The following is a 25,723-nucleotide window of genomic DNA, read 5'->3' on the forward strand; positions in this document are numbered from 1 at the left end:
GATCTCACAATACAATGTAAGTAAGACTTTTTAGGTTTTGCAGTTAAGTTACTTTTTCTTTCATACAAAGTCAGCTCAACAACATTTGTGGAACAAGAACTCGTAACATTGGTTCCTATGGGAGAAAAATGGTTATTGATTTCACAGGTAAGTAAACGCATTATGAGTGGGAGTTTTAGGCTTAGGACCAAAGTTTCCCAAAGTCTAGGTAGGCACTCAAGTTGCACCACCAGCTGCACTGGGGCGGCCGGTGCAGAGTGCAGGGGCCCAATGTTACCCATTGGGGCTAAGGGGGCCTTCGGTCATGAACTGCTCACTAGCAGGCCACTTGGCTGAGGGAGCAAAGCTCCTGGGATTAGGATCAGCACTGCAGTGGCCAACAATCAAGCACAGGAGCTGCACCACCAGCGGCTGCCGGGTGCAGTGCGCCAAGAAGACGTCGGGGACCCTGTGGATTCCAATGGAGGCCTTTAGTTCGGCTACGTTGCTGCAGGCTTGGACAGGGAGGCTTCCTGAAGGCGACCACCGGCTGGAGAGGTAAGTTGGGTTCTTGGGGGATGCCTGGCCACCGTCAGTTGGGCCACCCAAGGCAGTGGGGCGTCGGGTGCAGGGGTGTCTTTTGGCATTGGGTTTCTTTACCAGCTCCAGCTGCGGTCGGGGGGACACTTCAGTTTGAGGCAGCACGCCTGAAGCCGGTTGGTGATCACTAGATCCAAGGTCAGAATCACTGGAAAGACCTCCCCGTGGTGTTGGGCCACTCAAACTTGGGCCTTGGGTGTCAGGTGCAGAGTGGTGCAGAATTGCGAAGCCGCCTGGATTCGGATTCCATGGGTGAGTTTTGGCTTGAGTAAATCCGGCGCTCAAGGGAGACAGAGTCTGTTAGATGAGTGCAGAGTAGGTCCTTCGGGCTCTGAGGGTTGCTGGCTGCAGGATTCCCCGGGGTTCTTGCTGTAGGCAGGTCAAAGTCGGGACATGCCGGTAGGGCTGGGTCCAAAGCAGTTAGTGTGTTTTCTTCCTGGGTCAGCATGGCTCTTCCGTCCTCCTTTTTCCCTAGAATCTGAGGAGGCAAGGTTCAGGGTTGCCCCATAATACTAATTCAGGGGAGTTAAAAGGGGTTTGTAGGTTGGAACCAATGGGTCTCTTCCTTGGGGTGGGTACACTCCCTATTATGCCGCCCTCCAGTGGGAAGGGGGCATAAGCCTCTCCCTAATTGGCTGGTACCCCTCATTTTCAAGATAGAGGTGACTGAGATGTGTGCTTTACCTTGCATCTCTCTTCGGAGCTTGGTTTTCACGCTGAATCTCCTGCTCATAGTGGGGGGCAGAAACAGTGAGAGCCAGTTGCTGGGGGCAGCAAAAGGCAGGGACAACTTCCAAAGAGGGCAGGCCTTTGAAGCTTCCCCTTCGTAGACCGAGCCCATCCTGGGGGAGGAGGCATGACACCTCTGCCCAGGATGAGCTTTGTTTCTGAACCCAGAGAGCGGAGTCTTTCTACCCAGGGGTCCAGAAAATTGTCTGGTGGTGGCAAATGGCCGGCCGCCATTCAGGCACCACACCAGGGCTGGTCGTTGTTCAGAGGGCATCTCTAAGATGGCCTCTGAGTGAATTTTACATTGAATCCTAAACAGGCGTACATGTGGGTTTAATGTGCTGAGAAGTTTGCAACCAAACTTGCCAGGTTTTAGTAAAGCTATTTTGGCGCAGCAGAGTTTGTAATGACCAACTCCCAGACCATATACTCTTTATGGCTTTACTACACTTACAATGTTTAAGAATGGACTTAGCCACTGTACCCTCACCTGAGGGCTAGTGCACCCTGCTAGAGTGGTGGCTTACATATGCCTCAGGCAGTGGGTTGCAGGCATGGCACACAGGGATGTGTGACATGTTGACTCTTCATTTTTATCTGCACCATAACACACAGCCTACAACGGCAGTGTGTGGGGGTTAAGGTACAAGGTCTCTAAGGGTGGCACAATAGGTGCTGCAGACCTTAGAGGCCTTCCCTTGTTACAGTGCCCTGGGTACCCATGGTACCTTTTGCGAGGGGCTTACCTGTGGCCAGGGATGTGTCAATTGTGGGTACAAAGGTACAGTTTGGAAAAGAACACAGGTCCTGAGAACCTGATTGGCAGGGACCCAGGGCACATCAAGTCGGGTTGCATCAGATGTCAGGCAAAAAGTGGGGGGTAACCATGCAAAAAGGAACACTTTCCTACAGTAGCTACTACACCTTTACGAATATACACTTTGCCATAGTAGATCTTCTTTCTTTGTTCTTTTAATGTAAAAATAACCAGTCAGTGACCAGCTCCCACGGCTCCTTTCGTCCTCCATTATATAAAGATACCAAAATGGTGGACGGGTGAAGGGGGCTCTGTGTACTAATTAAACTACCAATGAATTTGCTGTAGCTTAACGCTGAAGTCACAAGCCCATAAACTATGGTCTCTTGTATGGTAATTATATTGGACTTTATATACTCTTTGCAAAGCATAAAAGGTTTCCTGGGTAGTCAAGCTGAGTGATTTAGATTGAGCTTCATCCCGTTAGCTAGGGTATAAAACACTCTGTATCAGGTTCCTGGATGCCCTTCAGAGTCCATGGTGTGCAGGGTGTTGTTTGTAGCTTGGCCTATGTGGGATATGATAGGTGAGGTGCAGAAGATTTTAATGACCAAATGGAAGCAAGTAGCCATCTTGGCGCTGTGCGTATGTGTGGGTGATAGTTGAGACTGTGAGACGCTGTCACTAGCAACGCAAGAACCGCTTAAGCAAAAAAAACACAGAGCAGGCATTGCGCAACGCACATGTTCACTGGGTTCTGAGAGAGCGCATCTGGCATGCCATATGACAGAAAAGGCTGCCAACAGAAACCAGGCGGAACACATCTTCAGAAAGAAGCATCACGAAGAGAGGTAACAGTAAGGTACAACCAAAGGCGAAAAGAAGGACTAGAAACATTTTTCCCTGAAGTGGCATGAAATAATCAGTGTGGCTTGCGGTAGGATCAATGACAAAGAACTGAGGTACAACACAAGTGATCAGAAAGTATTGCGCCTCTGAAAACCAGACCTGCATGGGTAAAGCGCAGCACGTGCAGAAGCTCATTCATGTTAAAGCTGCAAGTGGCACACAGCACAAACATAGCAACAGAATTGAGTCTACTCCTGACGACAAGGTTCAAGAGGCATTTGATTACCACATATTTGTTCTTCCATCTCTCTCTCTTCTTCCTACAGTAGGCTTGATAAAACAGCTGTACTGATGGAACAAATAATCAATACCCACGTGATAGGATGGTGGCAAGACAACTGGCCAGAATCAATAAGGCGAGTACTATATACCCATTATTATACAGGTTACAGGACTGTAAGCACCGGAAGACAAAACATCATGTTGCCACGGCTAATTCAATGTTGATCTTGGCAGCCATTTTAAGCGGGCCCTCTCCCCCTATGCCCCGCTCCCAATATATGTAAATAGTATTGAAATTGTACATACCTCGTAGAAAAGAGGAACGTTAAAAACATGAAGCTCAGCTGGACAAAAAATACTGCAAGAAAACATTACATGTGTATTAATAACCAGGAAGTGATGGCACTCGAAACAGTTATGCTGATTAAATAACATACTTGGTTTATTTGTGAAAAACGGGCAGCAGGCTCAGTGGGTTCCCAGCGTCAGTGGCTGGCACTGTAATCACAGGCAAACACTTTTTATCGGCACTATGTTTATTTCCTTCAGTGAGTCACAGTAGGCACACTTTTAGTAGCTGCAGACTGTATAACGTAACAAGATGTATGCATACATGTATAATAACATAGCACTAACTTGAACAGGCATCTTGTGGAAATAAATATATTATCGCATGTATTTCTCAATGCCTTACTAAGTAATTATTTTGTTTGTTTTTCATGTGTTCAATTTCAACAATACGCCTAGGCGTGATTCTGGTGGATCCCCGCTGTCTTGATGAATTAATTATATATTGACGAATTGCTTAGGAGAGGCAAGTGCGTGCAATTGTGCTGCTCTTCGGTGTTTTTTTCAGTCAGGGTAGAGAGAGCCTTGAAGGCCGAAACAGCCCATACTCAACCATCTACGCCCATATTGCACCTGGTATCAGGGAACAACATTTACCGTGCACTTCCTGGTCTTCTTCCTGTGTTTATTTCTGCCTTTTTTTAAAAACTCCAGCATTAAATGGGTGACAATATATTTGAACCAAGAAACCGAGACATTTTCCCCCAAAAAGGTGGGACTACAATTTTACATGGACAGAAAGGCGCACTATGACTTCAAAGTCCGCATCACCAAAGTAGAAAACACAGCTACCAAGGCACTAAGGGGAATAAATAGAATACAACTTTTACACTAAATGAAATAAGTGCAAATTAAATTGATTTCTGAAAAAGGTAGTACCTAATAGTGGACTAGAACACAGAAAAGTTTGTTAAGTTACCCATCTGCAAAAACCGGGACAAATGCTGAATTTGGTGATATCTGCGGGACAGATCAAAAGAAAACAAGTTACTTACCTGTAACTTTGGTTCTCCAGTATTGGAAACTTTCATAGATTTCCATGCTTGAATCATTCCCCGTCGTCGAGATGGGAGTCCCCGGTATACATAAAATAGCAATAAAAACCATTACAAAAAAAGAAACTAGGCCCAGGCCCATTCTAGGTTTGTAACATATCCACCTCTTTTTGTAAAAGAGACCAAATAAAATGAATAACCAATCAGATTAGCCTCACCCTCCAGAATCTTCCTGAGAGAACCTCAGACCCTCAGATTTTCGTAGCCGCTGTGTAATAATAAAACTGGAGATGCTGAAGGCTGAGCTTTCCCAGGGGAGGAGGGTGGGTCGCATGGGAATCTATGAAAGTTTCCAATACTGGAGAACCAAAGTCAACAGCAAGTAACTTGTTTTCTTACTCCAGTATTGGAACTTTCATAGATTCCCATGCTTGAATCAGAGTAGCTAACAGTTATGAGCACATATTTGGAACCTTGATTTCTTATATATCCATTATTAACCGGTTAAGTGCTGCCGTTGGCCGTTGAACGTTCGAAGCACTACCTGGCTGGTGCTGCGCACGATCAACGGCGACGCAGCCCCGCCCGTTTTTTAAAACGTCCGCACTGCCGCGAAATCGTGGCAGCGGCCAATGGGTTAAAAATTAGAACCAAAAGTCAATTGTCACTAAACATATTTATAAACAAGGAAAAAAGGAAGAAACCAGCAAATGAACTTCAAAAAATGTGCAAAGAGCATAAACAGAAAAGCGGAAGGAGGGTTAAAAGGGAAAGCTCACCACTCAATTAAAGAGGTTCCTGGCCCACTGCTGTGTCACTCTGCATCGATGAATCCAGGCAGTAATGTCTTATAAATGCATGAGTACTGCTCCAGGTTGCTGCACTGCAGATCTCCCGGATAGGAACTCCGCCAAAGAGGGCTGTCGAAGAAGAAATCGCCCTCGAAGAATGAGCACGGACTCGAACTTCAAGGGGCTTGCCCACTGCTTAGTGACAATACTGGATAGCACTGGTAATACAACGAGCAATCCCCCACATGGAAAGGGGAAAACTCTTACGAGGCGCGCTGAAAGACACAAAGAGCAGAGGTGACTTCCTGAAGTCCTTAGTACGTTGAAGATACAATTTTAAGCACCTCTGAATGTCCAGTGAGTGCAGTGCTTTCTCTGCCGGAGTAGTAGGTTGAGGGAAAAAAGTTTTGAGTATGACCGGCTCATTCAAATGAAAGTCTGAAGGTACTTTCGGAATGAAATTTGGGTTGGTACGGAGTATCACTGTTCCCTTTTTAAATTATAGAAAAGGTTCCTGAATGGTGAGTGCCTGTAGTTCACCTACTCTCTTAGCCGAAGTCAAGGCTAGCAGAAGAGCCTCTTTCCAGGAGAGAAATTTCAAGTCCGCCAGATGAATAGATTTGAAGGGATGCTTCAAGAGTGGGGTGAGAAACAAATGATGATGCCAAAGAGACGGCGGAGGTTTGACTGGAGGGAAAACTCTAAAAAGGCCCTTGAGAAACTGTTTAATTATCCTTGCCGACCAGAGGGAAGGACCAGAAGATGGGCGTCTGAAGTAAGAGATGGCGGCCAGATGAACTTTGATGGATAAGTGAGCCAGCCCTGCTTTCGCCAACGAAAGGATGCGGTGCAGAAGAAAGAGGATGAATGCCCTCCTTCGGGCACCAAAGGCAGAAATGCTTCCACTTTAGCTGGTATGTCTTGTTTGGTACTTGGGGCTCGAGCCTGAAAGAGCACATCTCTACATTCTGCCGAAAGGGTCAAACCAAGAAATTCTCTGTGCTCAGGAGCCATGCCAATAACTGCAAGGATCGAGGATCCAGGTGCCAGACTTGGCCCTGGTACATTGTCAGCAGCGAAGGAATCGGCTGCAAAGGAAGTGGGCCTTCCAGGGAGAGGAGATGCAGCTCTGTGAACCAAAATTGGCGGGGCCACGCAGGAGCTATCAAAATCATCTTGCAAGGTTCCGCCTTAAGCTTCCTGAGAAGTCTGGGGATCAGCGGAATGGGGGGGAAAAGCATACACAAAGGCGCCGGACCAGACCATCGAAAGCGCATTCCCCAATGATCCCAGATGGGGAAGACTGCTTGATTAGAATTGGCATTTCTTGTTCTCTGGCGTGGAAAAGAGGTCTATGGATGGCCTGCCCCTAGGTGAAAAACTTGCTCCAGAGTGGACTGGACCAGTTCCTATTCATGCCTGACTGATTTCAGTCTGCTCAGCGTGTCCCCGTCTCGTTGAGAACGCCTGGAAGATGTTCCACTTTTAGTGATAGTGATCACCCATTCCCAGATTATCTGAGCTTCTTCTGATTAAAGATGAGACCTGGTGCCGCCCTCCTTGTTTATGTAATGCATGGCTGTCATGTTGTCCGTCCGTACCAGAACTGCAGACCGCACTATCCGCGGGAGGAAAGCCTGCAAGGCCAGGCAAATCGCTCTCAGCTCTAGGAGATTGATATGCAGAAGGCGATCCTGGGGTAGCCAACGGCCGCTTACATGTAGGTCTTGCAAGACTGCTCCCCAGCCCTCCAGCGAGGCATCCGTAGTTATTATTTGAGGAGCTGGTGTGACTCTGAAGGAGAGACCCTGAGAAATGTTTTCCTCGTTCGTCCACCATGATGCGGCCTCCCTCATAGACGCGGTCACGAAGATCTTGTCCTTAAAGGACCCCTCCACTTGGTGCCACTGTAAGTCTAGCTCCTCCTGATGAGGGCGCATCCATAACCTGCAGTGAGGAATTAGAGGAATGCAGGCAGAAATGGATCCTAGGAGGGATTTGTAGAGGCGTACTGAAAGGGACTGCCTTCTTAGAAGTAGACGGGCCATGATCATCAGCTTTTCTTGTCTCTCCAGGGTCGGAAAGGCTTTGTTGAGGGACGTGTCCAGAATGGCTCCCAGGAACCGGGCTGTTCTAGAAGGACACAGAGTCGACTTTTCTGTGTTGAGAGTAAGGCCCAGATTGTTGAAAAGGGGTGTGCATGCTGTGACTGACTCCTCTGCCACGTGCTTTGAAGAAGCCTTTAGGAACCAGTCGTCCAGGTAAGGGAAAACCTGAAGCTGTTGCTTCCGCAGGAAAGCTGCCACGGGAGCTAGTACTTTTGTAAAGATCCGAGGAGCAGATCTGAGTCCAAATGGCAGGACCTTGAACTGAAAGTGGCTCTTGGCTACTGTGAAGCGAAGGAACTTCCTGTGGGCTGGATGGATGGGCACATGAAAGTATGCGTCCTCTAGATCCAATGTGGCCATGTAATCTCCTGAGTTGAGGAGTCAAAGGATGTCCTGCAAGGAAACCATCCAAAACGACTATTTGATGAGATAGGTGTTGAGCTCCCTCAGATCTAGAATAGGGCACCACTTCTCCAAGGTCTTCCGAACGAGAAAGAACCGGGAGTAGAAACCCTCTCCCCGTTGAGAGAGGAACCAGCTCTATCAGCCCTTTCAGGAGCATTTGATAGACCTCCAAACGTAGAAGACGAAGATGTTTTGACTCGGTGGCGCAAGGGGGCTTGAAAGGTAGTGCCTGGACAAACTTCAGAGTATGGCCGCATTGAATAATGTTCAGAACCCAACGATCTGATGTTATTTGCCGCCAGTTGTGGAAGTAATGGGATATTCTGCCTCCCACTGGTGTTACAGGAGAAAGGACAGTAGACAGAGCCAGCAAGCCGCTACTGACGCTTGGAGGAGTCCTTCCTCTGACGTCCTTGTCGTCATCTGTTGTTAGATCAAGAGAAAGAGGATGATTGTCCCTGCCGCTGGTTATATTGCAGGCGCTAAAATTGAGAGGCTGACACATATGAAGAATACCGTTGTTGCTGGTATCCTCCTCTGCCAAGCTGCCTTCCACCAGGAGTTGCACAGTCAATAACTTCAGATGAGGTTTTCTCCTCCTCTTGAAGAATCTTTTTTACCTCCACTCTCGCATGCTCCGGCAATTGATCCAGATGGGGGAAAGATCGCACCACATCTGACGATCATAGCGACCAAGGATTGCTAAGGCGTTTGCAGCCTTGACCATCAGGCTGGACATGGAGGAAAACCTCTTGCAGGCGTTATCGAGGTGTCTGCCCTCTTTATCTGGAGGTGTTGTGAAGTGGGGGGCGAAGGATTTTTGGACTTTGTTTGGGCTGCCTGGGAGATAACAGAAATCCGGATTAGGCTGAGGCAGGCCGGGCTATCTTCTGGAGCCTTATATTTCTTTTCAAGGCAAGGAAATACTGGAATCACAGTTGCTGGACTTCTAATGACCTTTAGACCCTCGTCCCAGACATGACCAACGATAGGAATGGTCTAACAGATTTTCTGTAAGGCTCCTTAAAGTCATAAAGGAAACATTCGGACTGCACCGTAGGCATGGGCAGTTCGAATCTCTTGGCAGCCCTTTCCATCAAATTATGGAATCTCCCTATATCTCCAGGGGGACAACCCACTGGATAAGGTGAAGCTGGATCAGGAATAACATAGTCATTCCACTCACTGTCAGGATCTGGAAGAGTGACGTTACCCTGGTCTTCATCAGAGGTGTCATCCTGGGTGAGAGGGACGATATGCGGTTTATCCGGAGCCAGGGGCTGTGGTGGAGGGGGTGGCAACTGAGGGGCAGAAGGCAGTGCAGGAGGAATAGCTGTAAGTGGCACCCTAACCGGAGCCGGAGATTGTGTTGGGAATGTTCGCCTATAGTCCGACAGCATGAATTGCAAGTCTGTTAGTAGGGAGGCAGGCATAGAGACCATCTGCTGTTGGTAGACCCCTTGATAACCTAAGGGAGGATCATACTGCTGCTCATCCACATATTCCTCCTCAGAGTCTGTGTCCTGGCACTTAACGTGCAACTGAGACAGGCTATTTGCATACCCATAGGGCCCATCATCTTCCTCAGATCCCTCCTCTTCAAGGAGGAGTGCAGGTGGTAGAGGTGTCACCCTCCTGGGAGAAGTCATCTCAGGGTTAATCTGGCGTTTCCGGATCGTAATTGCAATTTTTGCCACGACGAAGACATGAACGCCATCGACGATGCCGTCGTCGAGATCATCGTCACTACTGCAGCAGACGCTGCCGCCGTCGTCGTAGTAGACGTGGTTGCCGTTGTAGAAGTCATAGACACCATCGTCGACGACAAAGGTGTTGCAGATCCCACAATTGGCGTCAAAGCCATCGACGCCGAACCATGCAATGTAGATGGAGACGAGGACATTACTGTCGACGAGCCCATCGACGTGTCGGAACTGAAGGAGACGAGGACTTTGACTGTACCTTTGAAGCTTTCATCGAGGGAGTCGTTGACAGCGTTGTCGACACATGCATTTTCTTCACAGATTTTCCATCAGAAGAGACAGATGAGGGCTTTTTAAGGGCCTTAGGAGCTGCAGGAGGAGAGGATGGGGGAACTGAGCTGGACTTTCTCTCAGATTACACTCCTACTGATAGTCCTTCCTTCTCCCTTACACCTCTTTGAGAGGATTTGCTGGGACTACGCCTTTCAGACCTATGAGAGATCTGTTTCAAGGCTTTACTGGGACGGTCCTTAGAAGGTGAAGGGGAAGACCTACCCCTTTTCACTGACCTCCTAGAAGATGAAGCAGAGGAGGCCTCATCAATATCACTGGAAACTGGCTCCTTCCTTGACTTAAGCTTCTGGAGCCAGGTCAAGAGACACCCCTCACGGTCTCGCAAGGTCTCCGTTGAGAAGGTCCAGCATATTTTATAGCCTGCTGCCTTATGGTCTGGGTACAGACAGTAAATACAATCCTTGTGCTTGTCCTCCACATAAAGCCTCTTCTTAGCACAGGTTGCACATGCCTTGAAGAGGGCTTTCTTCTCCTTGTTAGACATATTGACACGTAGTTCAAGTGGGTTTTGTTGAAAAACAGGTGAAAAGCAAAGCAGAGCTCAGTGGAGACTCCCTTGAACAATGTGCGGTAGTAAATCTGAGGGTCTGAGTTTCTCTCAGGTAGGTTCTAGAGGATGAGGCTAATCTGATTGGTTGTTCATTATTTTTGGTCTCTTTTACAAAAAGAGGTGGAAATGTTTCAAAACTAGAATGGGCCTAGGCCTAGTTTCTTTTTTTGTAATGGTTTTTATTGCTATTTTATGTATACCGGGGAATCCCATCTCAACGACGGGGAATGATTCAAGCATGGGAATCTATTAAAGTTCCAATACTGGTCACCCTATCCACCATGTCCCTGTCCAACTTTCTCTGTAGTGTGTTTAAAGACAACATATTATGAACTTTCTGGCAATCAGTTTTTGTTTTTTTACATTTGTCTTATTCTAGTTTCAGCTAACTGGAGCTTTAGTTCTCTACTATAGTTGCAGAACCTCGATTCTCTCCTTTGCGCTCTCACGTACTCTGTCCGAGCCCTTCAGCTGACGTAAACTCCCAGTGAATCCTTTGCACGTCTGCCTTGGTTTCCTTTCTTCCATTTAAAATGACTGGTGACTGTCCTCCTTTACATCCAGCATCATGTCTGTAGGAAGGGGGAGTCTCTAGTTGGCGCAGCGCAGCACTGGCGACAAGCAGGGACTCTCTCTTCCCCGTCAGGGCTGAGGGTTACCTTCAAGACAACCTCTGCTTACCCTCTAGGTAGTGTGGCTTAAGCAGTCTTAGGCTAATCTCTGGGGCACATAGGGTTAAACATTTGCAATATCATACCAACACAACCAACCCACCACACAATGACACCAAACTGTATTGTATTAAAAATATATTCTCTTTATATACTTTTTAGAAGCAGGCTTGTAAATACAGTCTTGGTTATTTTTGAGAATGCAAGGTTCCAGTTACTCTTAATAATGTCACAGTTCTTCCAAATGCAATGTTTTGGGCCTTCTGCCCAGGTTTAGCAAGGTTCAGTGTTTTCTAGCGCCTCAATGCGCTTTCCTCCGTCTCCGCTCACTTTCTCGGAGAAAATCGGGCCCGGCCTGCCAAAGCTCACGCTTCCCGCGTGAGCAACGCAAGGCACGGCCGGGTCGGCTCTCGCAATGAGTCACCCCTCGGGGCGCGACTCGAGTGGAGGGGGCCGCGGGCCACAGGGAGCGTCAGGAGGGGGCCTCGGGGGCCAGGAGCAGTGCGAGCCTCTGACTCAGGGGCGGATCGCGCTGCCGGGCAGATAGCAGCTGCTGGGCTCCCGGGGTGCCCAAGTTCACACAGCGCGGTGCGAGCTCAGATTGCAGGACGCTCGCACCGCGAGGGGGCAAACACAGTACCTTTGGATTCTTTGGTGATCTTTGAAGTGGACGGCTGCAGGGGGAGCTGTCCCACGTCGCGTTGCTTCCTTGACGGGCGAGGCGAGCTGCGGCTCGAGGCGGCGCAGGTCACGGGTCACCCGGGGGCGGCGGTGCTCGATGGGGTCACAGGTCCTTTCCTCAGGGTTCGCTTCAGTCCTGACGGCGGCGGCTGAGTGTGGCGCAGTGGCAGTACGGTCCCCAAGTGCGGGACGTACCCAGCCAAAGTGCCGGTCGCGGTGATGCCCTTTCAGTGGGGCAGGCAGGCAGGACGCTGATAGGGGGAGAGGACAAAGGGCGGCAGTCCGTCTTTGCGGGGGAATCTACGGCGCTTGAGCCCAGTAGACTTCGATGCTTGGACCGGACGGGTCCTCCGTTACTTTGTTCTCGTGGGGCAGAATGCAGACGCCGTCGCGGTGCTCGGGCCAGCGGCGGCTGGGCCTCACGTTGCTAGGGCGACTGGCTTAACCCACGGTCACGGTGTGCAGGGGGTGTAGATGCTCTCGTCCTCCTCAATCAGCGCTGCAGCGATAAGCAGCACACACAGCTGATGCCTTTGTCAGGGAGGGTAGCGCCCACTGTTCCTGGGGCGCTGGTCAGGGGGCAAGTTCCACAGCAAGCCCTTGGAGATCTTTTTAGAAGTTTGGCACAAAGTTCAAAATAAAAGCAAAAGTCTCTTGTAGTCTCTTCTTTTCCTCTCCTTCTGCAGCAAGGCACCAGACACAGGCCAGAGACAGCACTCTTCCTTGTAGTCCTCCCAGGTCCTTCTCTTCGGGCAGAGTTTCTTCTGTAGCGCAAACAGGATCTAATTTACAAGGAGCAGGGCTCCTACTTTTATACCCAGTTTCTTTTGTTCTAGCAGGCCAGGGGGGCCTCTGCATAACTGCTCCAGTCTCTGAGCACTTGTTGTGGGTACTTCTGGCTTCTGCATGCAGTGTGAGGGCAGGCACATCAGCCGCTCCCCAGGGGGGCGGAGCTGGCATTGTGAAGACAGGGGCAGCTTGAGCACTTTGTTGACAAGCTTCGGTCCTTCCTGGGCCAGGTGCAGGCTGAGTCATCAGTCGCTCCCCAGGAGGGCGGAGCCAGCATTGTGGAGGCAGAGCACAGCCTGATGCATCATTCAGGGGAAACTCCCACCACCCACTAAGGTGTCATCCTGCTATTCACTACCTGTCAACTCCCAGCCCTGTCACTCACACACACCAGACAGTCAGATCCACATCCAAGCAGAGGCGGGCTGAAATGGTTAGGCCAGCAAAGGCTAACTTTCTAAAAGTAGCATTTGCAAACCCAGGATATTAAAATAAACTTTACTAAAAGAAGTATTTTATTATTCTGAGTTCAGGCATACTAAACATTAATTTCTACCTTGTTCCCTGAGCCTGCTGGGATTATAGAGTGTAATAATTCCAGCAGCCCATCTGGCCTAGAAGGGAACTGGTAGCCTTACAATAGTGAAAAACGAATTTGGCAGTAATTCACTATTAGAACATGCCACACACATCAGGGCATGTTCTACCTTATACTTACAATGCACCCTGCCCTCAGGCCTACCATAGGGGTGACTAATATGAAGTTTAAGGGAAGGTTTAGGGGCTGGCAAGTGTGTGCACTTGCCCAGCCAACATGACAGTACCAGACTGCACGCAGGTTCTGCAATGGCAGACCCTAGACACATTTTAAGGCTGCTTCTGTGGGTGGCGCAACCAGCGCTGCAGGCCCACTAGCAGTATTGGCATTCACAAGCCCTGGCACTCCTGGTGCACTTTACTGGGGACTAACAGTAAATCCAATGAACCAATCATGGACATCAATCACATGTACACTTTACAACAGGGAGAGCATATGCACTTTGGCACTGGTCAGCAGTGGCAAAGTGCCCAGAGTCATTAAACCAACAAAAACAGGTCAGAGAGAGTATTGGAGGAAGGCAAAAAGTTTAGGGATGACCCTGCCAAGAGGCCCAGGTCCAACACAACCCCCTTCCAGCCAAAACGCAGGGTAGACCAATCACTACTGTGATGGACTTCCCTGCTTAGGGCGATAGAACATGGACCTGGCCCGCAACAGCAGGGGCACATTCCAGTTCTACGCCAAACTGAACCTATTTCAACTCCTCTGTCCATACTCTCAGGGTCCACCCAGCTAATCCATGGGGCACCCTTCTCTTCCTCTGTGGACACCACCTGTGCAGCCTCTAACCTTAATTTGCTCACAGGTGTGTCCCAACAGGCAGACAGAAAAATGTCACAGTGGCCACTGACAGTAGTCAGGAATGAGACCCAGGCCTTATGCCTCTCAGGGCTCTCAAACCTCTGTGGCCTTAAAGAGCGGGGGGCATTAGCCCCAGGTGCTTGGCACCCTTTGTCCACTCTCCCTCCTGTCAGGTCAGGTATGTCACCCTGGCGCTGACCCACCAGCCCCAGGTCTGTACCTGGCGGCTGTACCAAAGACTGGGGTGGCCTCTCCCACACCCGGTCCTCCTCCTTGGGGCTCTGTACCCTCCCACCTGGAGTGGTACCCCCTTCCAGAATTGTCAGGGCACCTGGGGCAGGTGACCTGCACAATTCGCCCACCAGTTCAGGGGTGCTATCCTGCAACTGGGGCACCAGGTCAGGGGGGACACCCTGCACCTGGCCCTTAAACCTAGGGTCTAAACCCTCAAACTGCACCGGGGTAAGAGGCAAGGACTCCCTCCTTCTGCACCCCCTTCCAGAGTACTGCCCACTCCCAACTGGAGTGGTACCCCTAGAAGTGACATGGGCCAGGACACTGATTACAGTGGTCCCACCCTCCAGGTCAGACAACACCTGAACCTGACTCTCCAACTCAGGGACCCAACACTGCAGTTGAACACTTGCCTGGCGCACCAGGACTTCCCGGGGAGCACGCATGCCCCCCCCGAGGGTGGCACATAGCTCATGACTCGTGCGACAGTCTGCCTGGCGCAGTTCTCCCAAACCCTGTCCCTCTGACAGTGTGGGAAGATCCCCCAGGACAGAAGTGGTGTCCCCCTGGTCATTCACCGGGGACGCAGCCCTGCTGGCTGGCCCCTGACCCACTGGTTCTTCCACTGGGGACTCTTTCCCCCTCTCGCCCCTCTTTCTGGACCTCTGCACCCTCCCAACTGGAGCGGTACTGCCAGACACCAGAACTACTGGAGCTCTGTTTACAGGGCCTCCACGTTCTCTAGCCACTGGAGGATCCCCCTCAGCGGGTGACTCATCCGGACAGCCTAGGCTCCCCACCTGGTGTTCCCTTAAAGAACCATCCAGGCTCTGAGACTGAGGTTGGGCACTACCGGGACAAAACCCATTCTCACTCCTCCCCCTTAAGGACAGGACGTGAGGCCCTACACCCCTCTCACTACTACAGGACCTAGCTGGGCTACTCTGCGCCACTTCCACCACTCTGGGCTGGAAGATACCTGAGCCACTCCCCACAGGATCACACCCCAATGCCTCTCCAGACCCTCTGGAATCCACCACAAGGTCTGTCTCCAACGTGAGCTCCCTGGGGTCAGAGAACTCACTCTCAAACAGGTGTTGGCATAGCTCTGGAAAACTGGGACTTAAAGTATGCTCTCCCACAATTGGATTACATAGCCCCCTAGCAGGGTTAACCAAACCATCCTTCACCTCTCCATCCAGCGCCTCACACACATACTCCACACCATTCTTCTGAGACTGGCCAGACAGTAGCGAACTGTCTCTGTCACACAACCCACACTCTTCTGGGCGGTCCTTACACTCACCCACCAGGACCTCAACCATGGGGGAATCCCTCCCACCACTAGGACCATGAACTCCTACGCCAGCTACCCTATTCCCTTCAGGGACGCTGCGCACAACTGGAGCTACCTCATGCCCTTGAACCTCCTGGTGTATGTTAACCCCCTCCAAGTCAGGTGCCATACCTCTAGGTGGGCGCACTATGCTGTCTGCACTAGATACCTGAAGGTTGCTGCCACCAGCTGAGCTGGACTCCACCTCCAACTCAGCAAAGCTCAATCTCTGAGCTACACACATTTCTTGTTGCTGGGCTGAAGCCCTCCTGGCCTCACGCCCCTCGAGCTCCAAGTCAAGTTTCCTCATTCTTAAGTCATGCGCAAGCTCCATTTTCATTTCTTCCAGGGCTAACTTCCTAGATTCTAGCTCCAGTTTGCAATTCAATTTCAGCTCCGCCAACTTCATTTCATGTATTCTGGCCTCCTTCCTGTCCGTCAACTCCTCTGGCGACAGGGCTCTACCAAAATCCATGATGCTTCTTGCTGGTTCAATTTCCATTCTGACTGATCCAGGCATGACTTCACAACAAATGGGGATTCTCTCAGTAAAACATAAATTAAAAAAAAGTCTGTGGCTTAGTTACTGGACTGTCATCACTGTGCAATGGTCAATAGTTAATGTATGAACACTGCAAATGTAAATTCGCGATCCTCACCGCTGCGTCCAATGTAGGAAGGGGGAGTCTCTAGTTGGCGCAGCGCAGCACTGGCGACAAGCAGGGACTCTCTCTTCCCCGTCAGGGCTGAGGGTTACCTTCAAGACAACCTCTGCTTACCCTCTAGGTAGTGTGGCTTAAGCAGTCTTAGGCTAATCTCTGGGGCACATAGGGTTAAACATTTGCAATATCATACCAACACAACCAACCCACCACACAATGACACCAAACTGTATTGTATTAAAAATATATTCTCTTTATATACTTTTTAGAAGCAGGCTTGTAAATACAGTCTTGGTTACTTTTGAGAATGCAAGGTTCCAGTTACTCTTAATAATGTCACAGTTCTTCCAAATGCAATGTTTTGGGCCTTCTGCCCAGGTTTAGCAAGGTTCAGTGTTTTCTAGCGCCTCAATGCGCTTTCCTCCGTCTCCGCTCACTTTCTCGGAGAAAATCGGGCCCGGCCTGCCAAAGCGCACGCTTCCCGCGTGAGCAACGCAAGGCACGGCCGGGTCGGCTCTCGCAATGAGTCACCCCTCGGGGCGCGACTCGAGTGGAGGGGGCCGCGGGCCACAGGGAGCGTCAGGAGGGGGCCTCGGGGGCCAGGAGAAGTGCGAGCCTCTGACTCAGGGGCGGCTCGCGCTGCCGGGCAGATAGCAGCTGCTGGGCTCCCGGGGTGCCCAAGTTCACACAGCGCGGTGCGAGCTCAGATTGCAGGACGCTCGCACCGCGAGGGGGCAAACACAGTACCTTTGGATTCTTTGGTGATCTTTGAAGTGGACGGCTGCAGGGGGAGCTGTCCCACGTCGCGTTGCTTCCTTGACGGGCGAGGCGAGCTGCGGCTCGAGGCGGCGCAGGTCACGGGTCACCCGGGGGCGGCGGTGCTCGATGGGGTCACAGGTCCTTTCCTCAGGGTTCGCTTCAGTCCTGACGGCGGCGGCTGAGTGTGGCGCAGTGGCAGTACGGTCCCCAAGTGCGGGACGTACCCAGCCAAAGTGCCGGTCGCGGTGATGCCCTTTCAGTGGGGCAGGCAGGCAGGACGCTGATAGGGGGAGAGGACAAAGGGCGGCAGTCCGTCTTTGCGGGGGAATCTACGGCGCTTGAGCCCAGTAGACTTCGATGCTTGGACCGGACGGGTCCTCCGTTACTTTGTTCTCGTGGGGCAGAATGCAGACGCCGTCGCGGTGCTCGGGCCAGCGGCGGCTGGGCCTCACGTTGCTAGGGCGACTGGCTTAACCCACGGTCACGGTGTGCAGGGGGTGTAGATGCTCTCGTCCTCCTCAATCAGCGCTGCAGCGATAAGCAGCACACACAGCTGATGCCTTTGTCAGGGAGGGTAGCGCCCACTGTTCCTGGGGCGCTGGTCAGGGGGCAAGTTCCACAGCAAGCCCTTGGAGATCTTTTTAGAAGTTTGGCACAAAGTTCAAAATAAAAGCAAAAGTCTCTTGTAGTCTCTTCTTTTCCTCTCCTTCTGCAGCAAGGCACCAGACACAGGCCAGAGACAGCACTCTTCCTTGTAGTCCTCCCAGGTCCTTCTCTTCGGGCAGAGTTTCTTCTGTAGCGCAAACAGGATCTAATTTACAAGGAGCAGGGCTCCTACTTTTATACCCAGTTTCTTTTGTTCTAGCAGGCCAGGGGGGCCTCTGCATAACTGCTCCAGTCTCTGAGCACTTGTTGTGGGTACTTCTGGCTTCTGCATGCAGTGTGAGGGCAGGCACATCAGCCGCTCCCCAGGGGGGCGGAGCTGGCATTGTGAAGACAGGGGCAGCTTGAGCACTTTGTTGACAAGCTTCGGTCCTTCCTGGGCCAGGTGCAGGCTGAGTCATCAGTCGCTCCCCAGGAGGGCGGAGCCAGCATTGTGGAGGCAGAGCACAGCCTGATGCATCATTCAGGGGAAACTCCCACCACCCACTAAGGTGTCATCCTGCTATTCACTACCTGTCAACTCCCAGCCCTGTCACTCACACACACCAGACAGTCAGATCCACATCCAAGCAGAGGCGGGCTGAAATGGTTAGGCCAGCAAAGGCTAACTTTCTAAAAGTAGCATTTGCAAACCCAGGATATTAAAATAAACTTTACTAAAAGAAGTATTTTATTATTCTGAGTTCAGGCATACTAAACATTAATTTCTACCATGTTCCCTGAGCCTGCTGGGATTATAGAGCGTAATAATTCCAGCAGCCCATCTGGCCTAGAAGGGAACTGGTAGCCTTACAATAGTGAAAAACGAATTTGGCAGTAATTCACTATTAGAACATGCCACACACATCAGGGCATGTTCTACCTTATACTTACAATGCACCCTGCCCTCAGGCCTACCATAGGGGTGACTAATATGAAGTTTAAGGGAAGGTTTAGGGGCTGGCAAGTGTGTGCACTTGCCCAGCCAACATGACAGTACCAGACTGCACGCAGGTTCTGCAATGGCAGACCCTAGACACATTTTAAGGCTGCTTCTGTGGGTGGCGCAACCAGCGCTGCAGGCCCACTAGCAGTATTGGCATTCACAAGCCCTGGCACTCCTGGTGCACTTTACTGGGGACTAACAGTAAATCCAATGAACCAATCATGGACATCAATCACATGTACACTTTACAACAGGGAGAGCATATGCACTTTGGCACTGGTCAGCAGTGGCAAAGTGCCCAGAGTCATTAAACCAACAAAAACAGGTCAGAGAGAGTATTGGAGGAAGGCAAAAAGTTTAGGGATGACCCTGCCAAGAGGCCCAGGTCCAACAATGTCCAAGCTTGATGCTGGATTATCTCAAATATGAAGGTGCAGAGGTCATACCCTAAATTTCAACATCAAAATGTTTATAGAATCTCTAACGACAGAAGACATCAAAAGGGCCCAGACAGGATTTCAAATGTGAAGGACACATCAGACTCAATGTCTGCTTTACCTAGTAGGCACTAATCATCATCTTAACTGATGAAACAAACTGTGTCTTGCTCAACCGTTAATGAAGTATATAAAGTGATAGATGGAATGCTTGAATTAATCTCAGTCACTGGTATTTACTCGGGCCACACCACAGTCCATTGTTACTTTACATACCATGCCATCTCAGATTGGACCCAGCTATATGCAAATCAGTTTTGACCCTGCTCCAATAGGATTAATCCAGACCGAAATGTCAAGCCAGGTCCTCCCTGAACCAGAACACAAGCATTCCAGGCCCGATTGCGCCCTAGCTACGGGCTCATCAGCCTGATATGGCTTATTCCAGTGACACAGTGTGCACGGGACCCACGTCGGGGCATACCAGACCCACTTTGGGCGACATATTAAAGCATAGAAAAGTGATGGATGGAATGCTTGAATTAATCTCAGCCACTGGTAGCAGGGTCAAGACAGACACAGCTGGGCCCAAACCAGGGGTGTGGAATTCCTATAGCCCGACGCCCAGGACATATTGTTTGGGATCAAAGACAACAGATGTTTATGTTTTATTTTGCCCTTGGGACAAGTAGGCCAAGCCCCCTGCAGCACAAACCCTTTGGATGCCAATTTATAGTAACACATTATGGATTGGGAAGGGAATTGTCTGCTATTTGGATAATATTTGTGTCCCTATGTTAATGCTATTCGAACTTGTATTCATGATTCATTAATACAAGTCCTTTATTATTAGGGTAAGTGCTCAGAGGAAATGTTTAGAAGCTCAGAATGCACTGCTGACAGTGGTTTCAGTATAGAAATGTATACACATGTTAGCTAAGTTTAACAATATGAAGCTACATATAATGCTCCCAGAATGCTCTCTAAGATGCAAATATCTACAGAAGCTTGAAGGCAAGATTGATGATTCTCTGCTTTCAAAATAAAATACTCACAAATGCAACTAGGGAAAAAAACATTAGCTAAATTACTGAAATCTTAAATTACTATTTCTTTGAAGCATCAGTTAGTATAAAATGTGTGTATACATGCTAGTATTTCTACAAAAATATTCGTAATGGAAAATCAGTGTATTCAGTTTCAACAAGATTATGGGAAACATGAAAATAAACAAGCATTCGCAAAGCTAATTGGTCTGGCATTGACGGTCAGCCTTTTGGTTTTGTCAATGTGTGTCTTGTTTTCAAATGTTTTTTGTAAAACAATATCGTTGTAGGAGCTGCCGGGATCTCACCAGTATAACAAACATTGGCAAAATACACAAATATTTTGTGATCTCAAAAACAACATATTGCGACAGCAGTACCTGGCAGTGAACAAAACTGTGTGCTGATATGCTTCTTGTGAAAGAGCAGAATGCAGTCACAGTGAAGCCAACTGAAAGAGTAAGAGATGCACTTTCAATAAAAATAAAAGGTCTTGGTTAGCACCAGACTTAAGTTGATGCCCATTTTTTTATGAAAATCACAAGGGTACAGCCATGGTATATGAACATGCATTAGGGCAGATTTACGGTTATCATGATTCACACTAATTTACAGAAGTAGGCCTGGAATGAGGTCCGATTGTAGCACAAGCAAGTATGCAGTGTAGATTTGCTCATGCAAAAACCTGTTGAGCAAACACCTGTTCACTTTCCCTCCAACCACTTTTTTCCCCAACCTTGGAAGAAGCTTTACTCCTGCCCTTGTAAAGGAGTACATTTCCAACCTTTCTCAGTTTGGGAGAAGATTAGAGAAGAGCTGGTGAAAACCCCTAAAACATGCAAGTTAGTAGGTTTGCACAGACTCAAAAGGGCATTCCAACCCTGGAACTATGCTTACCACTACCTCCAATTCCAGTTTGCAGACCTGAGGAAAGCTGTCAAAATATGGGAATTGCTACTATTCAGATCTTACTATAGTATAAGCACTGGCATAATCAGAGAGGGTATTATCAGTGCTCTTATATAATGAGACTGCTGCTATAATTTGTCGCTACACTACATGGTACCAAAGGGACAAGTGGATTTTGTTACAGGACAAGTAGATTTAAGAAGCAATCTGTCCCATGGACAAGTAGATTTTTAATTAAATTCCACACCTCTGCAAACTGAGGTGGCATAGTGTGCAAAAGAACGATTGATTGTGCTGTGGCCCGAGTGATTACCACTGGCTGAGATTAACTCAAGCTTTCCATTCACCACTGTTTTGTATACTAATTGTTCAACCATAGGCACACACTGTTGCTCTTCTTCCCACATATTGTCATCTTCTACCCCCAGGCACTACATTTCTGTATCTCCATTTACACATTCAATGTCTTCCACTGCCACACAAAACAGGACTCTCTGTTCATCCCCATGAGCATTCATGGTGTGATTCACATGGAGTCTGTCTACTGACTTTCAGAGGCACTCTCTCTCTGTGGCTCTGTCACTGAGACACTACCTCTCCCATTCTGCACTCTGGAATTAACAATCTGATTTCCTTCAAGAAATGTATGGTTTAGTCCTCACATAGGATTTGCATTTCTCCTCAGGCAGCCACTATTAGTGTTTGCGTCTTGCTGCTATTGCAGAGTTTTTAGAACGGCCGAGGAGTTTGGTAACCCATCCTTTGGCTTTTGTGTATTTCTGGACCTAGGTTAAGCACTAGGCCTCTCCTATTTGACGTGGTGAACTTTACAATAGCTCACTGCCAGATTGTCTCCGCTATTTGATATTGTCTACAATGGGCTCAAGAAATTGTTGTAATATATGATATATCAACTTTAAGAAACACATCATTAAGAGTTCAAAGAAGGATCCTATGAGTTTTAGTCAATTGATTCCACCAACAGACTACATGTATGGAGGATGTAATACCTTCTTCTGGTTCGGGTCAGTTTAGGAATGATTCAATGTTGTTGCAATACATTACAAAGGTGTTCATCTCAAGAAAGTAATCGCCTGTCAATTTCTGTGCAATGCCTAAGTTAGTTCAGATAACCTACTGCATCTTTTAACAGGTCTATTTTTTTCCAGATGACACAGCTCCCTATGCCAAATGATTTAATTTCTCACCCTTAAGTCATATAAAAAAGGCCTTAAACCCAGTGCAAGCGAGATATGGGCTGAACACGCCAATCAGCAGTCTTCCATGTTGTGAAACTTACTTATAAACACGATTACAACTAAGCTGAAGGTGTCCAGGTCAATGTTGGGGTTGGAGAAGGTGTCGCAGAAGGTGGTGTAGATGATCATGAGGAGGACGCAGCTGCTGATCGCCCCAAAAGGAGGCTTCTTCCTCTCCAGCCAGTCCTTGATGTACCTCCGCACAATCTGAAACACAGAGCACAAAAGGTTGACTCGTTGGGGAGGCAAGGGAGCGAAGGCTGGGCTTTGCAAGATGCATCTCGACAGCTGAAAGGCACAGAGAGACGAGGGAAATTCTGTTGACGGCCACGGAGGGTTTCAAAGCCCCGCCGCTCCCCTTCTGGGGAATTTAACATTTTTAGTGCAACTTTCCCCGAGCTGCTGTAATGAGAGGATAGATTCAACTGTATTCAAAATCCATCCTTAATCACGCCAAATGCGTTCTGCTAGCTGTCACGGAGACCTGCCCATTAAGGCTCCCCAAAGTTTCCCTCTTCCGCAGATGCTAATGGATGCGTGTAATTATCACAGCCCCCCTCGCGTCTACAGACAATGCCGAGCGCAACTTTGGGGGGACTTAAAAAATCTGACATCTTCCGGAATTTCCGAACGGCAGATAATCGAAAGTGATCCATGGAACATTTTAATATTTAATGGTCCAGCGATGCACCAGAAGTTTTTTAATTAAATTATAACTCATGCTTGAAAAGCAAAAGTGCATGTGTTGTGGGAGCTTAAATAATTCACGCCGCGAATAGCTGGAGTTTTAAGACAAATGCCATTTGCATGCTCTTAGGATACCAGAAATTAGCATGTGAACAAAAACACTGCAGGCCCGAACTTTCCAACAGCTTCCTGCTCCTGTGTTTACTAAGAATGGTACTGCCACTCAAGAGTTACACAAGGCATGAAGCCACTGTCTGGGACGCAGACTGATACAAAATGGTCATATGGTACCCGAGTGTTTTTATCCACCTGAGAGTAGGCGAAAAATGAGTAATGGTGGCAGCAATGAAGGTGCATACTCAGGGCCGGCTTTAGCGCTGGTGGCACCCTGTGCGACAATGTTAGTTGGCACCCCCCCCTCTCCCCACCCAAAGACCACCTCCACCACGGATTCTCTTACTGGCACCCTTTAACAGTGACCAAGTCTCCAAAACCACTCTCTCAGATGCATTGAATTAGTTATATAGCGCCACTCGTAGCAGTGTAGGGTGTCAGAACACTTTGCATTACACACACATTACACAGAGACAATCAATCATACGTATGTAAATAGGTGTATAGGAAATGTTACCAAAGGACTAAAAGTGTAGGAGTCGCATGTCATCCATACTGGTAGGCAGTATAGTTTAAGAGTGCTTGGTGTGGAGAAGCACAAACTCAGAGTAGAAAAAGAAACAGCGTAGTTGGGAATTTTCTTTAATAACAAGAATCGATTTCTAGCCAAATTAACCCTTTTTGCAACATTAATCAATGTTCTAATGTATACTTTGTAGTGGGTATGCAGTTCTATGATGAAAGTTAATAGCTTAGGACTTTAAGTTATAAATTGGAAGTAACAAAAGGATGTCTCTTTTAAAAGCAGTAACCTTCTGATCTGTTTATATTATATGCACTCTGTAATATACTTGGTACACGTTCTTTGCAGCAGGCATATTAGCCCTCTGCACTAACTTCACATAAGTCAAACCTCAACTTTACAAAACCTGATCTCTCTCCAGGAAGATAATTAATCACATGAGTTATCTTGACATTTTTGTGAGGCCTGGTAATTGTCAGATGAAAGAAACGCTGCAGCAGGTGCTTTAAAAACATAATAAACTTGCAAACTCGGTGCCCCCAGGAAGCCAGCACCCGGTGCGGTGGCACCGGTCGCACTGACCTAGAGCCGGCCCTGTGCATGCTCACAAGATCACATTCACACAGCAGTGTAAGGCCTGACTCTGTTAAAGCCTTTTTTGGTGAGCATATTTCTCCGCACCTTCAGAGCACCACAATGTTGTGGTCGCCTCGTCAGTGTATTCGAAAATGTACAAAAAAACAAAACAATTCATAGTTAATAGACTAAGTATTCTACAATACAAAAACACGTTGTTCCCATATAGAACGTTTCCCCCAAAACACACACCATGCACTCTTCAGCATAAACACCCTCTTTCCCAAAGCTCGAACTATGTGTCCTATAATATAAAACAATGGGCCTCATGTACAAAGGGCAGGTTGCAAACCAGTAGGTGTTTTTTTGCACACCTAGGGGTTAGCGACATGTCCTCCTTTGTGCGATGCGACTAATAGAACAATTAGTTGCATCACAAAATGCACATGGAAAGTAGGTCGCAAGTCCTCTTGCTTGCTTGCCTCATTAATATGTACAAGCAAAGAGGCACTTTGCAACCCCCCCGCAAAGGCTTAAACACGCAGTGAAGGATTCTCATTCCCTGCATGCCCGAATTCTTTTTTAGATCTTGCCTGAGAAGAGCGAATGTGCTGTCGTTTGAAGCAATCTATTGTTCATAAAAAAACCTCTAAAAGATGCTTTTAGCTCGCTCATTACCTACCATTGGTTGGCTGTAATGTCAATCTTATGTTCTTCCTTTAGATTGGTGAGCAAAAAAACAATGGATTTATGCCCAGATCTTTGTACCGGGGTGAATGTATGACATTTTTCTGCATTCTGTCCATCAATTGTTCAGCTTGGTAAAGTACTGTGTGGTAAAGGCGCAAATACCTGTGTGGTAAAGGCAGTTTGCACTCAGGCCGAACACATCCCCACCCTTTCCTTAAACAGTCTAATGCCTTCACTCTAGTTCACCTAAATGTTTGGGGGGGCACTGTCAGTTGTTTTATGCCATTCAGTATGTTAGGCAGGCACCTCCGCTTTTTTGACAGTTTGTGCCCTCTCGTCCCCGGATAATCCCACACCGTATTCTTTAGGTCTTCCCTGAAACAGAGCATGCACTGTCGCTTGCAAGACATTTTATTTACTTTCAGGGGTGTGTGGAGTCTGCCCATTGCTTACCACTAATTAGCTTTATTGCCACTCTAATTTCCTGGCTTCTTTTTGGTCAGCGAGTGCCGGCATCACTTCTTTATGTTTTTGATCCTACCCTGTAGCATGGCTCAAGTACTGCTTCCCTTGCCTAGTGTCCTCCTATTGCTCGTCACTTTCAAAGGTACTTTTTTCCTTTTACTTGCACACCCTTCCTCCTTAGACTCTCCTGCATTGTTGCTTGCTCTGCCTGCTCACCCTCCTCCTGGGTTGTTGACTGTCTGGTGCACCCGTCAGCCCTCTTGTTGCTCGTCTCCTCTATCCACCGCCCCCCTCTTCCTTTGTGGCTTGCCTCCTTCTGTTGCACCTAGGGAAAAAAGCACCCAAAAGTCACACCAAAGGGTTTCAAGATGCTACAAAGATGACAACGATGCTGCGCTCCCTACTCAACATGGCCTTTTTGGCGCGGTATTCATGCAAAGTCAAC

At 48.5% G+C, this 25,723-nt stretch overlaps 1 protein-coding gene across 1 annotated transcript in view; it reads right to left on the reverse strand.

The window, feature by feature from the left end:
- The window catches only part of SLC10A7 (solute carrier family 10 member 7), a 757,514-nt gene that overhangs the window by 97,215 nt on the left and 634,576 nt on the right, over positions 1 to 25,723 (reverse strand). Inside the window, exons 8-9 of the mRNA XM_078676893.1 lie at positions 22,265 to 22,430; positions 3,503 to 3,554 (exon numbers count right to left, since the gene is read on the reverse strand). Of these exons, the coding sequence (XP_078533019.1) occupies positions 3,503 to 3,554; positions 22,265 to 22,430 (218 nt within the window). The remainder of the gene's footprint in view (positions 1 to 3,502; positions 3,555 to 22,264; positions 22,431 to 25,723) is intronic.

This window comes from Lissotriton helveticus, chromosome 2_1, assembly GCF_964261635.1.
Source record: "Lissotriton helveticus chromosome 2_1, aLisHel1.1, whole genome shotgun sequence".
NCBI classification, from domain to species: Eukaryota; Metazoa; Chordata; class Amphibia; order Caudata; family Salamandridae; genus Lissotriton; species Lissotriton helveticus.